This window comes from Ornithodoros turicata, chromosome 6 (assembly GCF_037126465.1).
Source record: "Ornithodoros turicata isolate Travis chromosome 6, ASM3712646v1, whole genome shotgun sequence".
In the NCBI taxonomy this organism is placed as follows: domain Eukaryota; kingdom Metazoa; phylum Arthropoda; class Arachnida; order Ixodida; family Argasidae; genus Ornithodoros; species Ornithodoros turicata.
This window is the reverse complement of record NC_088206.1, coordinates 739,792-762,190: the sequence shown is the minus strand read 5'-3', so window position 1 is coordinate 762,190 and position 22,399 is coordinate 739,792. Positions and strand designations below refer to the sequence as shown.

The window sequence follows — 22,399 nt, the reverse complement described above, 5'->3', positions numbered from 1 at the left end:
ACATACGACCATTTTTCGTCGAAAACACGCTCACACTATGCGACTCCAGCAGAACTTGGGACAGGAATCCACGTGACATTGTAACTTTTCTTAGGTTATTTCGACAAGAAGTTGCATTGAGAATTAGTTCCCACCAGGCGTCTCCCCGAACGTTTTAAAGCAAATTAAAAATAGGAAGCGTTCTCCGTCACAACAAACTGTTTTAGAAAAGTGCCTGTCCGCTGCTTGGATAGATGTCACCCCCTTCTCGTGTAACATAAGATTTATGGCGAACTGGACCGGTCGATGGGGAGCGGCGGAGAAACGGCGTGTTTCGCTGATCGTTTCAGATGAACCCTCTCCGCGACGGAGTGCCCTTTCTTGCGTCGCCGAGAAAGCTCGGATTCGGCCAAAGTCCAATGAAGCATTGTTGTAACTGGGGTATTTTATAATGAGGTGAGCCATTGTCCAGCAATTGTCCGGTGAGCAATAATTTTCGGCCAGCAAGCATTGGGCAGACTCGCCGAGTTTGCCGGACGTGGGCAACGACGTCCGGATTTCGCAGCTCTGTAGCCGATTTAGGTGCACTTTTCCCTAGATCGATCAGTCCAATATTCGCCATTCTTAGTTGTCTTCTACTTTTGAAGACAATTAAGAAGAGCATTTTTTCGGCTTTTGTTTCCTCCATGGCTATGAAGGGACCTTCTGATCGTGATGACAAAATAGCGCAGGGATTGATCGCACGTGTTATAGATATAGATTGTGGCACATAGATAGCGCTGACAAGCGAGACGAACAACGTGGTTCATTCCATCTTCAGCATTACCGAATTAAAATAGATAGTGACTTTGATAACGTCACCTAACGTGAACCTAGCCCGCGTGCACGACTCAGAATCCGTTGATTGGGTCCGGTACTAACACTCCGCAAAGAACTTCCTTCCTTTTTAGTGACAGTGAACCCGTGACAAGAAAATAAGTCGTTTTAATGCGATGTTACTGAAACAGCAAGCTGACACACATAGTAACACAATCGCCGTGTATTCCGTACAGAGTTTTGCGTCGACCACAAATTATTTGCGTCGACGCTTCTCGTCCGGGGATCTCTCTGGCGAACTCGAGGACCAACCAGGAAGTGATGAGGGCCCTCCACGCCCTTTGCAAGGTGGCGAAGGAGGCCCCCCTCCATCCCAACAACAACAACAACAACAAGACAGCGGCGGCGACCTATCGTTGAATTTACGACCCAGCTCAGCAACGAGTGCTCCAAGTTCTCCCGCCAGGACAGTCACTTCATTTCTCACCAGGGGTTCTTCACTAACGGCTAAAGGAGCTCAGCCTTACAACAAAGAGCGACACCTAACCCTTCTAGTCATCGATGACCTTAACACGGACTGGTAAGCCAATCAACCTTCTGGCAACAAAGTTGCCATTTATTTTCTTCATCTTCAAGGAGCAAATACTTCCGAGGGAAGAAGGTCCATGGGGACTGGGACATTCGCGTGGAACAAGCGGAGTTCAAGGACCTCAGCCTGTCGGCGAACACTGAGACGGGGACGCAAGTCAGCATGGCCGCCATTCGCAACGGGACTAGGGTATGCCAATAGAGCATATTAGCAATAGGGTATGGATGGGCAACTTTCTCATAATGCGTGTATAGGTAATGCGTTCTTTCCGGCCCGATTTTGTGCTGGTGCGGCAACACGTTCGTGACGCCCACAAGGACTATCGGCCCATCCTGTTGGGATTGCGTTACGGGGGCGTCCCGTCACTCAATTCTCTCCACAGCCTCTACAACTTCCAGGACAAGCCATGGGTGGTAAGTCCTCACTCACTCACTCAATGATCATCACTCAGAGAGAGATTTCTTTTCAGTTCACACAATTATTGAGCCTCGAGCGGCGACTGGGTAAGGATGCCTTCCCGCTCATAGAGCAGACCTTCTTCCCAAACCACGTGGAAATGGTGAGCATACATCAGTCGCACCAGTGGTTTATCTTCACGGAGGGGTGTTCAAAAAAATGGGGGGTCATTATTATAGTTACGTCATTACAGCTTAACGTATCATAACCGACATGTGTCTAAAGCTGAAATCGCAAGGGCACCTCCTGTAGGGGGTACACAGGTGAAAAAGTTAGGGGGTGTAGGGGGGTCAGGATAACTCACTGAGTCGCACTATGGGGCTTGACGAAAACTCCTGCCTGAGAGGACGCTTTCCGTTCCGTACCTATATATACACCGCTTCAGATCGATAGGGATCGATTCCACCAAGTATCCTATGGAGGACGAACAAAAATAATGTCGTGCGTTTATTAAGACATATCCCTTTGTGTAGACTCATTCATAAACTTGCTTCGCTCGCTCTGTTTTGTACATGGGCATAAAAGAACCGACGGTTCGTTTTAAGGGCGTCGCCCCTTGCAAGAGTATTTCCTGGAGATGATCCCGCGCCAACAAAGCAAACTCAGGTCTTATGAGTGGTTCTAAAAAAACTGTGTCTCGATTCCTACCGTTTAACGCTCAACAGAAGGTAGAAAACTGAAACAGAGTCCGCAGGACAATGCGTCTGGGAAGAGATTCTTGCGGGTACCCGTCGATGTGCTTAGGTACCGCTTGGGTCCCATATTCTAAAACTGTCACCGTCTATCATAAATACGGACTGTACACTATTGATAACGTATCATCTACTGATACGTGGAGAAGGTTGGCAAAAATACGCCCTCTCCGGACATAATACCCTTCGTTCTTCGCTATCTTGAATAAGAGTTTTCGAGAGGCGCAGAACCTGAAGGTCCCTCGAGGATCTTCATCCTCCTCCTCTTCTTCATGCACTCCCTGGAGAATTTATGCGCTCGTTAATGGTCAACGTTCCAAATATTCCGAGGAATCTCACTCCTAACCGAATTTAATTACAAGATGCGACGACGAAATTCACTTACCGGTACCGTTGTCCACCGAGCCAAATGCAGCCAGGTTTCACGTGGGAAGGTACACAGATAGCCTCTTTACTCTGGCAGTCCAGGCTATCGGATGTCTCCCAAAGGCAATGTCTGTTGGCGTCACGACCAGAATGGTACACTCGAACCTAGAATCGTTTATCTCCTTATCTCTCCAATTGTGAAATATTGAGAGGAAATGGCTTTTTTAGAACGTGGCTCCAAAGAAACCCATTCGTGGTTTTCATAGCCCACACGTGCATGGCATTGTCGCGATGAAATGCACTAACAAAAACGAAAGAAACATTGCGTAACGTCAGCACTCCCTGTATGGAGAGTCGTATGCCAAATCGAAAATTGCTCCGCTACATGAGCCGTCTTTGAACGTTGCGTGACAACACAAGTCAAAGGAACCGGTTGAAAGCTGTTGGAACGAAAGCGAGAACATTGTGTAACCCCCAACTGTACGCCGCTCATAGGCACGGTTGCTTCGCGGTGGGTAAACAGTCTCAGCGTGAGTCTATACACGACATGAAACCCACTTCCCAAAAAATGGAAGACTCCTTCACCTGCTGTAAGGTGCTCGACGTAATTGGCAACATGTTCAATAATAATACGCCGGACTACTCACTGTGCAGTTGCAGCCATTACGATATAGTCTTTGAAACCCCTTCTTCTGTTTCCGTGTCAGGGCATTCCACTCCTGGTGGTAATTGCAGAGAGACACTTTTGGTTTTGACCTATCGGAAGAGCCTGCACAATCGAATGCCACATGTAGAAATGCTTGTCTACCGCCACCATTGTGTGTCTTTCTCTGCAGTACTCCTACGTCTGGTAGGCAAAGCACGCTTTACGGATGTCTAAACCCTGCACCACACTATATATACACTCTTAAAAATGAACTTCACCTCATAGCCCGCTCCTACCCAACCATCATTGGGAACGATATCGTTACCTGCCCTGATTTGTTGGAAACGGGAGGCGTACGCCTTTTTTTGTGACAATTATGAACAGCATCAGTGTCACAAAAAGGGCGTATGTCTCCCGTTCTCAACAAATCAGGGCAGATAACGATATCATTCGAGATGATGGTTGGCTAGGAGCGTGCTATGCGGTGAAGTTCATTTTTAAGAGTGTATACGGGTTAGGATCGGCGTACCTGTGATTAGGTATTTCCTGTTAGTCTTAAGAGTGATCCCACAAACGGCGTCATTCGCTGGAGTCCAAATGATGCCCTTAGACAACCCTTCCACGGAGTCTTTGTTCGCCTGAAAAATATTCACCATAAAATTTATTACGCACACACGCAGAAAGCGTCGATTAATTTTTGTCGCGTCAGCTTTGCCACATCGTAACGTCCTTAACACGGGCAATCTCAACACTCTTCAAAGTCAATGGCAGTTTAACCGTCCAACGAACCTTGAGCTGAACGGCAGCTCGCGGTACCTCACACGGCCCTTTCCGTGCGCAGTTGGGTTAAAGTTTACTATCACGTGATCACACCGCGTAGATGGAATTTAGCCTGGCTTTGTTTAGCAATATTTATGTTTAAGAGTGTCTATTTTGGCCTTCTTACTCTTTCTTTCTTTTTTTGCATGCAAAAGCACGGAATTCAGTCAGAAAAACCAAATAGAGAAGTTCGCACGAAGCGGGATGTATGCCAGTTGTCTGATTGAACTGAGATAGCCAGTCAACGGCCGTTGAAATGACATTCTTCATAATACAGCCTAACTGCAGTCAATTGCTACGACTCAGCGGAACAGTGAAATAACGGGAGTACCATCCCACCAAACTGGTGGTGATCGCAAGCATGGGATCAGTAGGCTACCAAGTGGTCCCCTAAAAAGATGCAGGCAGGATAATTTGGAACGGACGTATAGTGACTCGGAAAATGAGCGACTCGAGGCCTTTACTATTCAGAAAATTCTCCTTTTCCTTTCTTTTCTACAATGAAATCAAATTCAATTTGTTAACCCTTCTCATTTAAATGAAGGAGATTTGGAATTTCAACGGCCACGATAACGACGGAAACTTTGAGCGCCGCTCATTAAACATGGCATGAGAGACTGGAATCTTCAACTAATTAATGGTCCACCCAATGAGATGCTCCACGTCTTTTAGACGTATGTATTTCTCGAGTAAAAATAAAAGAACCAAATTTCGTTGTCACAAAGCCGGAAAAGAAGTTTCAAGGACGGCGTGCAACTCCCAATGAGCGACAACATTGTACGCATCATAACTTGTATAGGATATAGTCACCGACCCATTGGGTCACTCGAAAATTGTTTCGTCGCGATATTTTTGAATAAGTCGGAGCTCTTGTTTCGAATAATAAATGCCCTTTTGTGGCCCCTAGTCAGACGGCAAACCTAAGGCCATTACCGGAATCCCCGGTTACTTCACCTGTGGTCCAATCATGATTTCGAATGACAACATTCTCTGCCCTGATTTGTTGAAAATGGGAAGCGAATAAAAATTATGCAGTACGCCTCCTGTTCGGCAAGAACTTTCGACAAGAAATTCCTTTGCGGAGCTCTGGTATAAATGGTCATTTGAAGCCTTGCAACGAGGACGGCGCCTGAAGATGGTGAGCCGAAAACCGGTATTCCTACCGTATTTAACGGTGCGGAACGTTTTTCTAAGAAGGCGTCGCGTTTGTCACGCCGCTTGACACGCCGACGACGTCATTTGAGAGTAAACGCTCGGCCTTGATTACTGTGCACTCTTTGATTACTTTCCATCGACGCATGTTACGCATCGGAAAATACGCTATAGTTTATCGATGTTAAGTGGCTCACCTTAAATAGCCTGTGCACAATGACGTAGTAACTTTGCATCTTGGTATAATTGTCCATATCGCGTTGTTCATTGACCGTGACCAGTGCCACTGAAATCAATCGATAACGATTTATTAGAAACCATTCAATCGCTGCAGAAATATGTTAGGATTCCATGTCAGCACTCTCTAGCAACTGCGTCAGCGCATAAGGGTTTGAGACCTGAGTCCACTCCGTGCACTGCTTTGTAGAAATAATGGGGCTTCCTCATATGATATACTATATTAGCCAGACAACAGAAAACATTCTTTCGTCCGGAAGCATCTATGTGAAAATAGTTGTTTAGAAACGAATTGTTACATCCGTTACATGTTACCCAGGGCAAATTGACGGAGACACTGTGTACCCATTTCAAGGCGCCCAGTTTATAACGATATGATGGCCAAGAGGAGAGATGAGAAATGATACGTACCAAAGTCAGCGGTGCAGTAATGTTCTTGCGGATGGAAGTAGTAGCAGGAACAGGCGTCACAAACACTGCACAAGGCGTTCAACACGAGTATCCCCCACGTTGCACGCATCTTCATTCTAGAGGATGGACGCTCATTTGATCCCCTTTATTAGATACCTGCACGGACGAAACAACGCCCTTCGTGAGCACATGGATGAACGAAACAAGATATCCTCTCACTGAAATAAGGAAGTGCTGCACACCCTTATTGGACAATATCCGTTCAACTCCCGGTCCCACCTAATTGATTAAGCGACCGAGTTGGGAGCTCACGTTCATTAACGTCCGTGCGGGTGGCCAATAATAAACTTTGACAAAAATTACTGGAGGTGACATTTTCTGCGCATAACTTTCCGCTTTCCCGTACCTGCTATTATAACCAATTTTCTTCCACCCATTCAATATTATTAATCTTCCGCGTATAAATTTGCACTGGCGTCGCGTTACACAGAAGCCCTTTCTGAAAGCATCTCTTCAGTTGTGACGCCAAAACGTCAAAAGCAATCGGTGTAAACAACAAATAATATGATAAACTTCTCCGAGCGCGTATTAGAGAAAATGCACCGACCATGTTACAGATACTGCGCGGTCATATAGCTGCGTGTTTCAAATGCAGTTGGGCGAAGAAACGTTGCAAACATAGTTCAATTATCTTATCATATTACAAAAATTATCTTTAAGCCGTCCTGTCCTTTACGCTAAAAATGACAACGGTCTCGTTCAACACTTTTGATCCAATCGGTGACAACTTTTCCCCGAGACTGAAATGAGCGCGGAGAATACTACACCAAATATTATGTATCGAAAGCGTGGAGAACAGCAATGGAGAGTTGCTCACCTGAATTTGAAAATCCTTGGGCGCAAAATGAAATCACTCTGAATCCCTCGCTGAACACGATTGCAAAAACTCCGCAGTCCGCTGGCGGCTTATGTCGGAGCGGAGGACGTCATCCGTCTCAATGGGCGTCACGTGGCATGACGTCACGCCGGAATTTGGCTACCACATATAAAAATATACGTAATGCCTCCCACTCGCAGCCTTTTTTTTTTCTCTGTCTCTCTCTCTGTGTACCTTTCGTCGGTGGTTGCCTTGGCTCGTGGCAATCGTTTTTCGGAGTAAGTCAATCAAACGTGATGTATTCCTGGCCAATGTGGGTTACTCAGATGGTGCGTTGTTTTACGTTGCAACTGTTTCTTCACCGTTTAAATCTGGCTTCGACTATTTACGAAACGAAAAATTGTACAAAAATGCGGATGCATTCCAGGCTTCGTGGACGGTGCTACCGAGGTTGAACACTGGATATCTTAGTACTTAGAGTTTGTGCTCGTGAAAATATCTACAGGATGTCCCAGAAAACGTGCCATTGAATTCTAATAAAACAACTACGCCAACTAGAATCATACGGTCAACGGCATTTGTTCTTACTAGATTTTTGCCACCTCCTGCTGTGCATGTCACGCAACCTAAGTTTAATTATGTAAATTTTCGCGAAGTGAACTCTGAAATTTGCCAAGTAAAGGTCGCTTTTTTTACCCCACCAACATGAACAGCGTACCGAATTCACTCAAATTCACGATAATTGACAGTGATGTTCAGGATCTATCCTATCGGGAAAAATAGCCGAACATCATGCTTCTGGGGCACTTGAGTATAACACGCGAGGAATTTTTCAGCGCAATCGCTGTCAGTGCGACGAAAGGAGGTTGGAAACCCAGCCCACAGAGTGATAATAGAAAAAGTGACAGTTCCTGAAATTGGGAGAGGGAAGGTATGGTCCCAGCCGAAGCCGGACGCGATAAGCTATGTCTGTGATATCTCTTTCTACATACCATGCCGGTGTGGGCTGGGTTTCGTCGGACTGACAATTATTTCGCTGAAAAATCCGTTGCGCGCTCTCCTCTGCAAGCCCCGTAGAGCATGATTTTCGGTTATTTTTTCCGATACGATAGCTTCTCAATATTCCTGTCAATTATCATTAATTTGAGTAAAATCGGCACCGCATTGGTGGGGTAACAAAGTCACCTTTACTTGGCAAATTTCCGAGTTCAGTTCGCAAAAATTTGCGTAATTAAACTTAGGTTGCGTGACATGCACATCAGGAGGTGGCAAAAAATCTAGTAAGAACAAATGCCGTTGACCGCATGGTTCTTATATGGCGTAGTTTTTTTTATTAAAATTCAATGACATGTTTTCTGGGACACGCTGTAGATATTATACAGCGGTTGGTTTCCTTTGGGTTGGTACATGGAAAAATAAAATGGAATTATACAGCTGTAACGTATGTACATACAGTGCACATAAAAAAAGTTGTCTATCGATGATAATAGCGACTGTATAAAAAAATGGGACTTATGTAACGCATTACGCAACTGCTGTAAATGCGTACGTACCTTACGAGGGTCCAAACAATGTAGGCTGCTTGGCTTTACAGCGCGGGTACAATACTGTGTCAACAACAGCGTTGGAGCTGAGTTGCGCAAACAATAATAAAAAAGAAGCGGCTGTAGGATGGAAGGGATTGAAACCGCCTGAGCGTGGGCACTCTCGTCAGTGCTGTTCGTGTGCCCACGCTGAGGCTATTTTTAGCCAACCTTCATTTTTGCCAGTTAGCAAAATAACGGATACCGTGTCCACTTTCTCGGCGGTTTCAAACAAGCGTCTTTATTTTGCGACAGTCCCTTTGGGATGTCAAGCGGCGGATGTCCGTATATTTGGCGCCACGAAGCAACAGACAGGAATGCGTCCACTTCAGTTGGGAAAACACGGGTCCGAGCCCTCCACGCCCGTGTGCGAGCGCGAAACAGAAAGTACATTGAGAGGCCAAGAGATGAACATAAACATAGTCAGGTTCCCACGGAACGCCGGCGACATTTCACCGCACATGTACATCTACACGCGACATGATGGACAGATTCAATCTACCTTTCGATCAAGGTCGCTTATTATTATAATGATACGTGAACTTCACGTGTAACTGTGTGTAACGTGTTAGCACTTGTTAGCGTGAAATTGCAATAAATGTTGTTCAAAGGGTTGCCTCTCTTCGGATATGGAATATTTGCGCCGTTAACGGATGTCTATCTTTCAGTCGTCCGATTTCGTTCCTCCCTTTCTTCTTCTTTTCTTTTTCCAAATACAGCTTTCTTTCTATCCTGCTCAGAATTTCTCCTGCATCACGAAAACCGAGTGAGTCTTTGTGCACAGCACAGCATGTGTTTTCATCTGGCAACGGCTTCCGAGTAAGCTCACCTTTGAGCCGCCACACATTTTTTTTTTCTTTTTCTTTACGCACGCCTTAGAAATAGCGGCTAAGATAAAGGGCACTCAACGGAAGTGCTTCCCTGACGGGGTGATGTCACTACGGAGACGTCTCCAGTGGTGAAACACATGACGTGACCCTGAAAAGGCGTTTGAGTCGTCCTTCCCTTCAAGGAGGTTTTTCATTCTTCCCGCGTGTGACGTACCTGCTGTTATGTGCGGCTTTTTCTTTACCTACCAGCTGCAATACCCGTTTGATACTAAATCATCGCTTATATTGATTTTTAATATAGCCATCTTTCCTTGCGGTTGCTCTATCTACACTCTTAGAAATGAACTTCACCGCGTAGCATGCTCCTAGCCAACCATTATCTCGAATGATATCGTTATCTGACCTGATTTGTTGAAAACGGGAGCCGTACGCCTTTTTTGTGACACTTATGCTGTTCATAATTGTCACAAAAAAGGCGTACGCCTCCCGTTTTCAACAAATCAGGGCAGATAACGATATCATTCGAGATGATGGTTGGCTAGGAGCGTGCTATGCGGTGAAGTTTATTTTTAAGAGTGTAGGACAGGAAAATAAAATGTTTACTTCTATTTTGGCGGCGTTTATGTGGCGAATACATCACTTTAAAAAAGTGATGAAAACCGGGTTGTTTGGCATGAAAGTTCATGTTAAAAGCGATAGAATATCGCAGTGACATAGGAGAGACGGTATCATCTCATATGGCCCAAGTGATCAGAACGCCCAAATGCTCATAAGATCGGAAAAAAATTTTGGCTTTTTGAACATTCGGGTCAAATGACCAGGGCAGGGTAAGGTGTCCAGAAGGCCGAAATGCCCAGAAGGCCAAAATAGTCATATGGCCCGAAAACCAGGAGGGAAGATTAGGAATGTCCTAAATATTTACTGTGCTCCTATGCACAATATTAAATGAATGCGACAGAGGAGAAAAAGGTAACTGAACTAAAAATATTAATAAACGTGCTGAAATGAAGAAAAAAAATTTCAAGCAAATAAGATATAGATGTGGCAGAAACTAAATAATATAAATATGAATCCTTACAGCGTTCAATATTTCGTTCGGTACATTTGGTAGGCTCTGTGCCTAATATTTTTATTGAATAACTTATCCCTTTGCCACATAAAAAAGCTCTTCAACCTTCTCTGGAATACTGCTATGACGCACAATGAGTACCGCTTTTTCTGCGAAGGTAACCAAGCCGGGCATGGCGGTAGCGTAGCCAGAAAAAATATTTCTGGAGGGGTTCAGGAGGAAATTTGCATAGGAGAGAAGGGTTTACTCCTCGTTTCCCTATCCAAAACGAGCTACCAAATGTACGATTTCGAGAGGGGTTTGAACGTAGCAAACCATGCCTACCCATGGGACCGTTTTTTTCCGCTCTAACCGCTCGGGAACCATTTTTTCCGAGATCGTTTGTTCCGTCACCAAATTTTTCGGGGCCATTTTCTCGGGGCCGTTCGACCAAATGGGTGCCATCAAATGGGCGAACACCTTGGAATTGATTCTGTAACTGAACTCTTTGGAGACTACGTTTCACACGGCGGAAGAAGCGCATTGTTTGTGTTCACGTCAGATGCGCGCTGCAGAAGAAGCATATTCCGAGGATTCACCGAGTGCAATTGTCCAAAATGGGCGCAACTTGATTAACATCATAAATCCCAGCCCCGAGCAAAATACCAAGAAGTACGCTCTTAAAAATGAACTTCACCGCAAAGCACGCTCCTAGCCAACCATAATCTCTAATGATACCGTTATCTGCCGTGATTCGCTGAAAACGGGAGGCGTACGCCTTTTTTGTGACAATTATGAACAGCATAAGTGTCACAGAAAAGGCGTACGCCTCCCGTTTTCAACAAATCAAGGCAGATAACGATATCATTAGAGATTATGGTTGGCTAGGAGCGTGCTTTGCGGTGAAGTTCATTTTTAAGAGTGTAGGGCTTCTCGGAAAAGTGTGGAATTCCTGCGCTGTCACATTTGAAAGGCAATTTTACAGAAGAACATTTGTTGTATATAACTCGCACTGATAGAAGTACCGTACTTTTCTGTGTATAAGCGCCGTTATATATTCAAAAAGATATCTGAAGAAGTCCTGCGCAGGATGATGACGCGCATATGATGACATGAGATGACGCGCAGGACTTCTTCAGAGAATTTTTTTTAATGTATAACGGCGCTTATACCCAGAAAAATACGGTACTTTTATCAGTGCAAGTTTTGGGACCCTGAGGCAACAGAAGCCTTTCTTTCAGGTGAGGGAAGGTTGGAGCTGGCCTAGTTGAATGGGGAAATACGCTTCTGTTGTTTGCGGTTCCATGACCTCACAGGTCAATCTGATGCCTTCCTGGTTTTCGGGCCATATGACCATTTGGGCCTTCTGGACACCTTATCCTGTCCTGCTCATTTGACCCAAATGCTCAAAAGGCCCAATTTCTTTTCGGGTCTTATGAACATTTGGGCGTTCTGGTCACTTGGGCCTTGTGCACACTCGGGCCATATGAGATATAACCAGGAGAGACGATCACGAGGAGCACTGGCTGAAAAACAAAAATATTATTTGACAAAGGCACACGCTTATATACAGAAACATCGCCGCTCCCACGACCTCTATTGGAAGACAAGGTTCTCAACAAAACAAACCCAAAACAAAACACGAGACCATAAATCTTTTATCTTTCCATAAAGTACTGCATTTTACATGTCCATCGAAGCCACGCTTATACAGCTATCTCCTGCCTTTTTAATGAGCCGATGTTTCTGTATATGCTTCTACGTTGCGATGTGACGATGCTTCTATATATAAGCGTGTGTCTTCGTGAAACAATTTTTTGTTTGTTAGTCAGTGCTCTTCGTGGTCGCCTCTTCTTTGTGTCCCGTGCAGTGGGGTATTTTATCGATTTGAACACATAATGTCTTGGACGTTTTCGTCTAGATGAATTAAAAAGTGAGCAAAGTAACGTTGTAGTGCACGAGGCAATTAAACGCAGGTGCCTTTTCTTTGACTGCCATCATTCGGTTCGAGCAAAGTAAGTTGTAGGCCCAAAATGATCTCTCCAACTGAGAGATGCATGCCCCCCTGCAGCTGAGAGAAGATTACTCCAACAACTATTTTCATGGAAAGCAGCACCGCGCCCGTGAAGGTCATTGTTTTCACTCTGCTAGATCGTTGACACTCTATCTATTAGAATACCATTTGACAGAAGTGCTTCTTTTTTGTGACAGTTGACGGCCCCCCGTTTCCCGTGCGTGGTGAAGATGGGTCACGCCCACGGTGGCCTGGGCAAGATGAAGGTTGAGAATCACTACGACTTCCAAGACGTTGCCAGCGTGGTGGCCGTCATGCATGACTACTGCGTCGTCGAGCCTTTCATCGACACCAAATACGACATGCACATACAGAAGATCGGAAACAGCTATAAGGCCTTCATGTAAGCCATTTACTCCGTACCAGAGATGAGGATGACAAAGGGAACTCGTTACCAGCTGTTACTGTGCCAAAAAAAGAAAAACTGAGTTACAGGTAATGAAAATGAAGTTCCTAAGCTACTTTACAAAAGTAACGAGTTACGTTAAAGTTACCCCTTGCGTTATATCCCCTTATACAGGGCGTTTCACGAAAATACCCCCTGAATAATTCGTGAACAGGTGGCGCCATCAAAGAAATAAGTTTTTGGTAAAGATCCTCGGGACATCGGCTATGAACTGAGTAGTGAGCGGCTCATTTGCATACGATCACTGATTAAATTAACATCCTAACTTTTCAATTTTACTTCGCACGCTATGGAATCTCTGTTTTACGCATCGGGACCTTCAGCGAAAAATATTGCAAGAAAAAAAAAAAAAAAAAGCACGCGTCGACACTTAGTGATGTTTCCTAGTAATTAATCGGTTTCGGTTTACATATTTCTTGTGCGGAGCAGCGCACCAATGCGCTCTTTGGATCAGCTATCCGGCCGTCAATTTCGTGTTCATCCGCATGGTTGACACACGAGACACGAGGGTGACGGAAAATAAGGAATCCCTTGGACATCAGTGTCGATACTCTGAAGCGAAGCTTATTTAGTGACTCTAGCTGTCATCTCATTAGAGAGGGATGACGCAGCTTGTGATGTTTGCAGACCGGACTCGAACAAAAGGAACTTGGAACTCGCCCCAAGTTACTTTGACAAAGTTACCTGAAATAGGAACTAGTTAAAGAGTTACTGGAACCCTCAAGAAGTCACTGGAGCTCAAAAGCAACGAGTTAAGTTAATAAAAGTTTCCGAAAAAGTACTAGTAACTAAAAGCTACAGTAACGAGTTACCCCTAACACTGCTCCAAACCCGCCGGTGCCAGTATGAACAACCCAAGCAGCACAATGTACGAACAAACATTTTTAGCACCACACCGATGAGCAGCTGTCCCTATAGGATACTCGAATATTCGGTAAATTAAATCGTGACTTTCCTTAGACAACAGGCGTTTACCCCGATTGGAGATCTCTTGGGGGGTTTAACACCACGAATGGCTGGAATTTTTTTCGGATGCATAGGAGAAAAATCTGACTGGCCAATATGAACGGCGGGCATGTTTAGCGAGTATGGTCTTCTTAGCCACATTATTTCAAAATTATCGCAAAATGTTTTCCGTCTCGTCCATGGGTCCACCTGTGATGTGATGTGATGTGATAAAGAAAAAAATGGGGATGTGAGTTTCGACGAATGGGTGCACGTCCACCTCTGCGTTCTCAAACGAATGATTTGTGACTTCACTTGCAAAACTGGACTCTAAAATGCACAGCAATGCGTGAACAGGTGATGTCGGTTTCGGTTTCGTTGGTTTCTTTTTTCTTTCTTTTTTTTCCGTCAGCATCAACATCAACTTCGGCTTCGCGGATTAGTGACGTAAGAGCTCCCAAATTGCAAATTGCAAGAGGCAAATTGCTAGTGTCTGTCGCAATCGCGTGTGGGTACGGTACATGTTCCTATTCTTACGGGAAACAAAACAGTGGTGCGTAATATTTGTAAAAATGAGCATGTTTCATCAGTTTTACACAATCAAGCAATGACGGCTCAAGAAACCCGGACATATGACGAGGATTTTCCGTTACAACTGTAGTCTCGACGTCCGACTTGAAATTTCCCGTGTATGTAGACAACATTCATTAAATTGTTCGAGAAGCACATGTATGATTGAGAAACACGCTTACTAGAGTTGAACGCACTTAAGTTACTTGAAATTAGTATTCTACGTCAAATTAATAACGTTTCATTCGGAACCTGTTATCATCCTCTACCTTGTCTCGGGTTTTCAAGTGACCTTGTACGAATCCGCGGGAGTGTAGAGGGTCACCAGTTATATCCCAGAAGAAAGACAACTTGTTTACACGTTATGAGCCGTGTTCCAGATTGACCCCTCGTCGGGACGCGCAGACCGAGTGTGCGGGAGCCAGACCCAGGCGAGTTCCAAGAAATCGTCGCGGGTTCACGTGATCGGTCTTTGAAGGAAGTTGGTTTTCGGGAAATAATAGAGAGAGCTGCTACAGTATCATTGAACGTGAGACAGTGCCAGACATGGAGTATTGAACGTTGTGACGCAGGCGCAAGAGTATCAGCGGGAATTGGAAGGCGAACGTAGGATCTGCCATGCTGGAGCAGGTGGCCATGAACGACCGGTACAAGCAATGGGTAGACGCTGTCTCGGAACTCTTCGGAGGTCTCGACATCTGCGCCGTTGAAGCTATACAAGGAAAAGATGGAAGAGAATACATCACGGAGGTATACCTATATGGACTCAACTCGCTGTGTCTCATGTATCCCCTTTTAGGCCAATGATTCGGCCATGCAACTTCTGGGCGAGACTCAAGAAGAAGACCGACGCCTCATTGCCGATTTGGTTCTCCAACGGATGCATCAATACTGCAGGCCTGCAACTCTGTAAGTAGCCCTTCAAAGGGGGAAAACCAGAAACGTGTGTCAAAGCGACAGTACAGGATAGTGGCTTGTAAAGAACAAAAAGGATGGGCTTCGGTAAAACTACTGTTATCCTCAAGGTCCATGGCTGACTAAGGCAGCCTATTCGATAGTATATTAGGGAAAAAAACGAGTATCAAGACGCGCATTATATGTCCACAAAGTTGCCAGTAATACCCACAGTATATGACAGATCTGGAGTGTAATCTTTTTCAGGAAACAAGGCCATAGAACAAACGAAGAGCAGTCCGTGTGTGATCAAGTTGCCCCTCCACAAGTGAGTTGATTGTCTTGTGTCTATGGAACGAAAGAAAAGATTATGACCCACCCTTTCTCATCATTTCCATTTATAACGATACTTTTTCTCTGTGTCAACTAACATCACTAGGGCCATCCGCACCAAGCGGCTCCTCGTTCCCAACCCACCCCACCTCAACCACCACCCCGGAGTGGTGATGCGCGTGCTCAGCCTCAGCCTCAGCCCCAGCCTCAGCCCCAGCCTCCGCAACAGCCTCCGCAACAGCCTCCTGCATCAACCCAGCAAGCGAGGGTTGGGGGTCCCGCGTCCCTCTTCCGTCGCGAGAGTCAGTCGAGTGAAAAATCCGAGGACCCCGACGACACCATGAGAAATCTACGCAAGACGTTCGCTGGTATCTTCGGTGACATGTAGGCATGGGGGTCGCTTGCCACTTCTCACTTGGTTACAAGGCTTATTAAGTGCGTATGCTTACCACTCCTCAGCACTAAAACTTATCTATGTCAGATGTCTTCGCAAGAAAAGAAGAAGAGAAAAGCGGCATGTTGTTGGCCGGTACTCCGAACCTAACACGATTAGAGGTGTTCAACTGCAGCGTTGCCTACTTGAGCCAAGCCACACGGAATTTAGCGGACTCAATCTAAATTCGTCATTTATTTTAAATATATTACTTTGGCAAGTTTCAAAGTTCGGAGGTGCAATAACGGGTCCTTGCGAGACATATAAAATAGACATTGCGTCAGTAGACAATTGTGAAAAACAATCAAGTTTAGTGCGTTTCCAAACTCTCGTTGGCAACGCTGTATCACAGCGCAAAGGGCGTCACACCATTACGACTAAGTTCCACGGATATTAAACGCGAATAAGTAAAAACCGGCGCAGCAGAGCGAAAAAAAAAAAAGAAAAGTGTGTCGGAGTTGAGATGAGCTGTAAAACCAAAATACGATTCCGAAGGACATTCTCTGTTGCAAAGCTGGTGCAAACAGCCATCAGTTAAAAAAAGAAGAGAAGTGGCAGCCCCCGGCCCGTGTTAGCCTCATGGTTTTTCTCACTGAGAGGAGATTCCCTCCACCAGAGGTGTTTCCCTGCCATGCGATGTCCCTCTTGATCATACTGACCACTCACATATTGCTAAAAACTGACGTCGCTTTTGGAACTAACGGAGCTTCCAAGCAGATCGCTCGGCAATAACAGCACTACCACCACCAACCAACGTTCCGTTCTCCTTCAAAGATTATGAGAAGAAGAATACTGAGTCTATATGGTATATCGTACAGGGACGTTATTTTGTTGGAGCGCACACTGGTGTGGGCACTTTTCATGTTGGTGGTGAGCGATTATTTGAAAAGCAGTATTTTACGGAAGGAACCCTCCCTGGGTGTTCATCTGCTCATGCTTGGTGCAGTTCAATGACGTACAAAGACTTATGCAACCATGGCTGGGAAGACAACGCATGGCGGGAAAGCCTATCCCAACACTTAGCATGAACGAAACGGAAGCTTTTTGAGAGAACAATTTCTTTGTACTGCTTGCGACACACTTGTCCTCAAGCATCACGTGGAAAATGCTTTTAGCAGGCTGCTCGTTCGTGTGCTGCATCTCTAATTTTATTCAAATCTGTCCTTCCTCTCGACGAAAAAAACGTGGCTTTCACGATAGAGTGGGAATTTCGCGATTTCCCCTCATTTCAGTCGTACCCGTAGTTTGTGTGTGGCTACATAGTAACAAGAAGCCCCTCGGGGACACGATGTCACTTTTTATCGTACATATTATAGGCTAATCAACTGTGTAGTGCCAGACTACCGGACTATTTAATGTCCCTTACGGGGTCGCCCACCGGGCACCCGCGTAGTCTTCATCGTAAAGGATGCACGTTAAATCCACATTAAAAAGCAAAATATTACGAGGCAAAATGTACCAGAAGGTGGTGTTACGAAATGCGTCACGTCAACTGCGTGTAGTAACTGCATCAGTAAATATCGATTACGGATTAGTTATGCAGAGAAGCACGACTTCGTTAACCGCAAAACATGAGCGCTATCTTGAAGTCGGTACGTCAACTCAGAGACACTGACGACGTCGCTGTAAAGAAGCCCTTTTGGGTGACGACTTCTTCTTTTTTTTTTTTTTTTTTTTCACGCCTTTATTTCGTCCACTGTGAATCACTGCCATCGAAATTAACTTTCTTTTTCCGATACATTCCCTCGAAATGTTCCTCTAGTGCAAACAAAGCAATACCCGGCCTTCCATAGATTTTCGTCGCTGTATTTAGAACGAAAGAATTTGGTGCTGCCACACAAGATTTTTCCTAGTCGCCTTTGACATCTACCGGTAATTTACTGGACCTCCCGTAATCCTCGCATATTGAATTGATTTGGCTCTACTAAAGGCTCTCACGTGATAGCGAGAGCATAGATTGTGCCCCTATAGGGTGGGATAAGACGTGATATGCACTTTGAGACGTCTTTCTTGGATCCGAAGGTGACAAAGACTTTCTTGCCTTTCTGTTACGACTGCTCTATGTGTCGCAGCCCCCAGGGCCCAGTATACATTCCATTTTCACTTATTAAAATCAAGAGAAATATTGTGCCCTCCTTCTTTTACACCTTATCTGACGTTGATCAGAAATCGCGCGAAAGATGAACCAAAGAAAATCCTCGCCTCTGTTCTGCTCCGAAAATGTTCCAACGGTAGTAAAGGAAGTTATCAAATCCAAGCTCTCTAGGCTTTAAAACAAAATACGAGGGAGGATTTACAACAGTACGACTGGCTTATCATGTTTCCGTAACAGTTATCGTAAACACATGCCGATCTACTAGTGAGTTTTAGTGTATTGTACGCTATCGCCTTTGCGTACGTAAGAGATAGCGTTGGTGGTTCTGCGCACGCGCAAAACAGAGAGAGAGCATTGCATCACGCTATCCCTTACGTACGCAAAGGCGATAGCACTGAAACGATCTAATTATTCAGTAGATGGGAAGGCGTCCACGATAACGATTCTGAAGAAGGGACTCCCCTGCTACATCATATTGCTACGCTTCCATTTGATAACTTCCTGTATCGTATCGTTTTTCGTAGAGTTCACTAGTAAAGTCCAAGTCGGATTTAAACATGCTTCGGAATTTACCACAGAATCTGTTTTATCTTCTCTGGGCCGATATTCCTGTGTGCTCTCTGTGTATGCATGTATGTGTGTGTGTGTAAAACAGGCAAATGTGTATTCAAATAAAACAGGTAGAATATGTGTTTGATCTGTTCCTCTGGGAACGGCGGAGGAAGCCATTTCTTGGATCCACCCACAAGCAGTCGCCTCGTGCGCGCACGTCATAGGTTGAGGCACATGAGGTACTTAACTAACGGTTTGTCTTAAAGCAGGGTAAAACCTTGCCATTTTGAGATGGACACGAGAGTGACAACTACAATATTTAGCGTTCTCCTGTTTGTGCAAGTTGGGCGAAAATTTTCCCGAAATTAAGATGACACTCACCCTCTTTTTCTACGAGAGAAACGAGGGCGAAATCCTCTTTCCCCATCGAACCTCTCCCAAAATATTTTTCTGGCTTACGATTTCCTAAAACTCCCTACAAAGAAACCACGTACGTATATTTTCGAATAAATGCTGTCTCTTTCATTTCATTTTATTACCTCACCGGTACTTCTAAAGTACCGTACATTACGTGAGGAAGGCAAGAGTACACAAAGAGCATGAAAAAATTAACGAGGGATGGGTGGAAAGTAATAATAATAATAACGTATAACACTAATAATAAGTAGTAACAAGAACGAGAAAGTAATAATAACGGGGCAATATAATACCGAAAAGGGAAACGACAATGGTAGAAACCGGAACTGAAACAGAAATACGAGCTCGTAACAGAAGCGAAAAAGATTCCGTTACCTTTCCTGAGAATGGGTAACGAAATTGGTATTCATACACGAGTTTACTGTACCTCTGATTATCACTATTTATATGTGAGGATACATATTGTAAGATCATCTGTAAGATACCGTCGAAGAACCAGGACGGTAGCAGCCACATTGGGAACTTGCGCACTTGATGAAACGGTTTAATTCAACTAGTCTAACTTGTTGAATTCATGCGTGTCATTGAAGTGTTTCCTATCCCGCAGACACAGCAAGGAGGAATGGTTTGTCTGCAGTGACCCAGGGCGTGTCCAAAAGAGATCTTTTAATTAACGACCTCCTCACGGAGTCGTGGGAGTTGAAACTGGTTTACACGTGCTGGAAACTTGTGCAACGCGTTTTCTTTTCATGTCAACATATTTTCTTTCGTCTCGTGCGAACTATCATACTGTCCTCTAAAAGGGGAAACCTTTTAGCGGACAATATATATTAGTTCCCCCCGAGACCATTTGGAGGTGGTGTGACGCAAAAACCATATCTTACACACCCGCGGTGCAGTCCAAATGTGTCCTACGTAGGGAGGTGTCCGAGTCACAGAATAAAAGGGAAATGGAAAAGAACACAGCTGTGTTGCCAGAAATGTACCCCTTCTTCAATTCATGGTCCACCTGGAACCAGAGCTGCTAAATACGTTACTCGTTCCTTCGAAAAAATAGTAACTACGTACGTTACCCATTACTACCAAGAAAAAGGAACGCGTTCTCGCTACTTACAGGTAACGGTTACGCCCCAATTCGTCCAAACGTTTATTTCGTCCAAGTACTCACAACGTCCAAATATTTAATTCGTCCGAAAAAAATCGGACGTACTGGACACTTGGACGAAATGAACAGGCGAGGAGAAACTTGCCCAGCGCGTCCAATACCCGTACCGTCCAATAGCTCATTTCGTCCAAATGGGGGAATTCCCAAAGGCTCTGCTCCTTTCGGCAGGCGACTGCCTGGCTGCATTCATGTAAGCACAGGCCATTTTGACACTGGGTGAATGGCAGGTGACTGTATTCATGGAAGCAAATGGATTATCGATCGAACGGCGAATCACAGAAAACGCAAACCCGCTCACAGGACCGCTGACCTACAGTGACCGTCCGTTTTCTATAACTGTGTTCTCGCTAAGTACCGCGTTTCCCAATGTCAGTGATCTTTCTTGGAAACATCGGAAACGAAACCGGCGTATATACGGACGGTTCCTCCACTACAGGCGGCTCATCTGCGGCATTTGTAATTCCAGAGGAGTCAATTTCACGTGGGTTCCGCCTTTCGCACCGCACCTCGGCCACCTCTGAGGAGTTGTACGCCATCCTGTTATTCCTAAAGTCTATTTTGGATCACCACCCCCGCCTCTGGGTGGTTTACACAGATTCGCGGGCGGCGCTGCAGTGCATAGACAACATGGGCATCCGAGGCTCCTTGGCCCCGGTGGTAGTGAACATCTTGACGACGCTCAATGTTTTAGAAGACAGGGGCCACCGGCTCTAATGGGTCCCTAGCCACATTGGAATAAGAGGCAATGAAGTAGCGGATCGGACAGCTGCTGCGGCTCACCATCGCCGCTCAGCAGTCCCCATCATACTTTCGAATGGGGATAGACGCTCCCTCTTGTCCGCATTGACTTCGCCTTGGGCCTATCAGGAATGGTGTCATGACATCACCCGGTGGTCGCTTCTGCATGCTGTTGACCCAACTCTATTATTTGAAATGCCAGGCGGTTTCCCTCGCCTCTTTACCTCTCTCGTGCGTCGTTTACGACTTAGCGTCGCATTCACCCCTGCACTCCGGTATAGGCTGGCCCACAGCAACACGGCGCTGTGTACAACTTGTGGTGTCCCGGCAACAATTCGACACATTATAGAAGACTGCAGCCAGTAGGCCCAGTACGTACGCGAGCGACGGGCCTTTAAATGTCAACTTGAAACGCTGGATCAGAGGCCATTCAATATTTGCAAAGTTCTCGGCCCATGGAGTAACCCTATGGACATCAGTGCCGTGCACTTGGCGCTTTTCTTTCCTTTCTGAGGGCCACTGGCCTCCTTCACGAACTGTAGGGATTTCCTTCCCTCGTCATCCTTTCATATGAACCTTTTTGGAATGGGGTAGGGTCCTGCACTCAACGCAGGGAAACATCCCACATCATCATCATCATCCATTCATCTATGCTGCTGTTGTTGTTGTTGGAAACATCTAGGGATCTGAAAGGAAACTTGCGACCCTTTGCCTTTACGTAGACTACTTCGAGCGGCAGTGGCTTACCAACGTTCATCTCTGGAATTATTTTGCGGATGAGGACGATCTCCGCACAAACAATCACGCCGAAGGGTGGCATAATTCGCTGCGCATGAAATTCAAGAGCCAACCCCCACATGACGTTTTCGAAGTTCCTCGTCGAATTTGAGTCAACCATACACAATGTAAGCACAACCAGGTAAACAGGGAACATCATGATAATTAATAGAATATAGCGTATATACTTCCTCGCTTGCTCTCTTTGTATTCATGCTTCTTACCGCCACTTGCAGGTACGCATTCGGCTGCTGTTGAACGGGGCTTCGCCAAGCAGGAGACGATACAAGAGGCTCGCTCTTCCTTCTCATGGGCGTACGGAAAATGCAGTTCAGGGGAAATGATGCTGGGAAACGAAGCACCCTTCACAGACGTAACAGAGCAGTTTGCTCATGTCATCAAGGCATACCTGCAGCGCATGTCCCAATTGCTGGGCCATGCTAACTAATACGTTAGTTGTTCAAATGAAAAATAAAAAATAAAAGAAAAAAATAAACGG

The 22,399-nt window shown here is 45.4% G+C and overlaps 2 protein-coding genes across 2 annotated transcripts; one reads left to right on the top strand and one right to left on the bottom strand.

The window, feature by feature from the left end:
• Positions 1 to 945: 945 nt before the first annotated feature.
• On the bottom strand, positions 946 to 8,733 carry LOC135398759 (tissue inhibitor of metalloproteinase-like). Its single transcript, XM_064630192.1, has 9 exons — positions 8,594 to 8,733; positions 7,275 to 7,421; positions 7,041 to 7,199; positions 6,164 to 6,319; positions 5,713 to 5,801; positions 4,074 to 4,182; positions 3,546 to 3,667; positions 2,918 to 3,063; positions 946 to 2,813 (listed from the first exon to the last, which is right to left on the bottom strand). The coding sequence occupies exons 4-9, from the start codon at positions 6,276 to 6,278 to the stop codon at positions 2,729 to 2,731; spliced, it is 666 nt and encodes a 221-aa protein (XP_064486262.1). The 5' UTR covers positions 6,279 to 6,319; positions 7,041 to 7,199; positions 7,275 to 7,421; positions 8,594 to 8,733; the 3' UTR covers positions 946 to 2,728.
• On the top strand, positions 1,456 to 18,941 carry LOC135398756 (synapsin-like). Its single transcript, XM_064630186.1, has 8 exons — positions 1,456 to 1,573; positions 1,639 to 1,797; positions 1,854 to 1,943; positions 12,713 to 12,918; positions 15,069 to 15,246; positions 15,296 to 15,405; positions 15,658 to 15,718; positions 15,830 to 18,941. Exons 1-8 carry the CDS (start codon positions 1,547 to 1,549, stop codon positions 16,109 to 16,111), a joined length of 1,113 nt encoding a protein of 370 aa, XP_064486256.1. The 5' UTR covers positions 1,456 to 1,546; the 3' UTR covers positions 16,112 to 18,941.
• The last annotated feature ends 3,458 nt before the right edge of the window (positions 18,942 to 22,399 follow it).

What these genes read in the sequence shown, in the direction of transcription:
- LOC135398756 (XM_064630186.1), top strand. Translation starts at nt 1,547, where the DNA reads ATGGCCGCCATTCGCAACGGGACTAGG. An exon ending in AACAGCTATAAGGCCTTCAT is followed by an intron (nt 12,919 to 15,068) that starts GTAAGCCATTTA and finishes GTTGTGACGCAG; the next exon opens with GCGCAAGAGTATCAGCGGGA. An exon ending in ATCAAGTTGCCCCTCCACAA is followed by an intron (nt 15,719 to 15,829) that starts GTGAGTTGATTG and finishes TAACATCACTAG; the next exon opens with GGCCATCCGCACCAAGCGGC.
- LOC135398759 (XM_064630192.1), bottom strand. Translation starts at nt 6,278, where the DNA reads ATGAAGATGCGTGCAACGTGGGGGATACTCGTGTTGAACGCCTTGTGC. An exon ending in TTGTGCACAGGCTATTTAAG is followed by an intron (nt 4,183 to 5,712) that starts GTGAGCCACTTA and finishes AATATTTTTCAG; the next exon opens with GCGAACAAAGACTCCGTGGA. An exon ending in CTCGGTGGACAACGGTACCG is followed by an intron (nt 2,814 to 2,917) that starts GTAAGTGAATTT and finishes TAAATTCTCCAG; the next exon opens with GGAGTGCATGAAGAAGAGGA.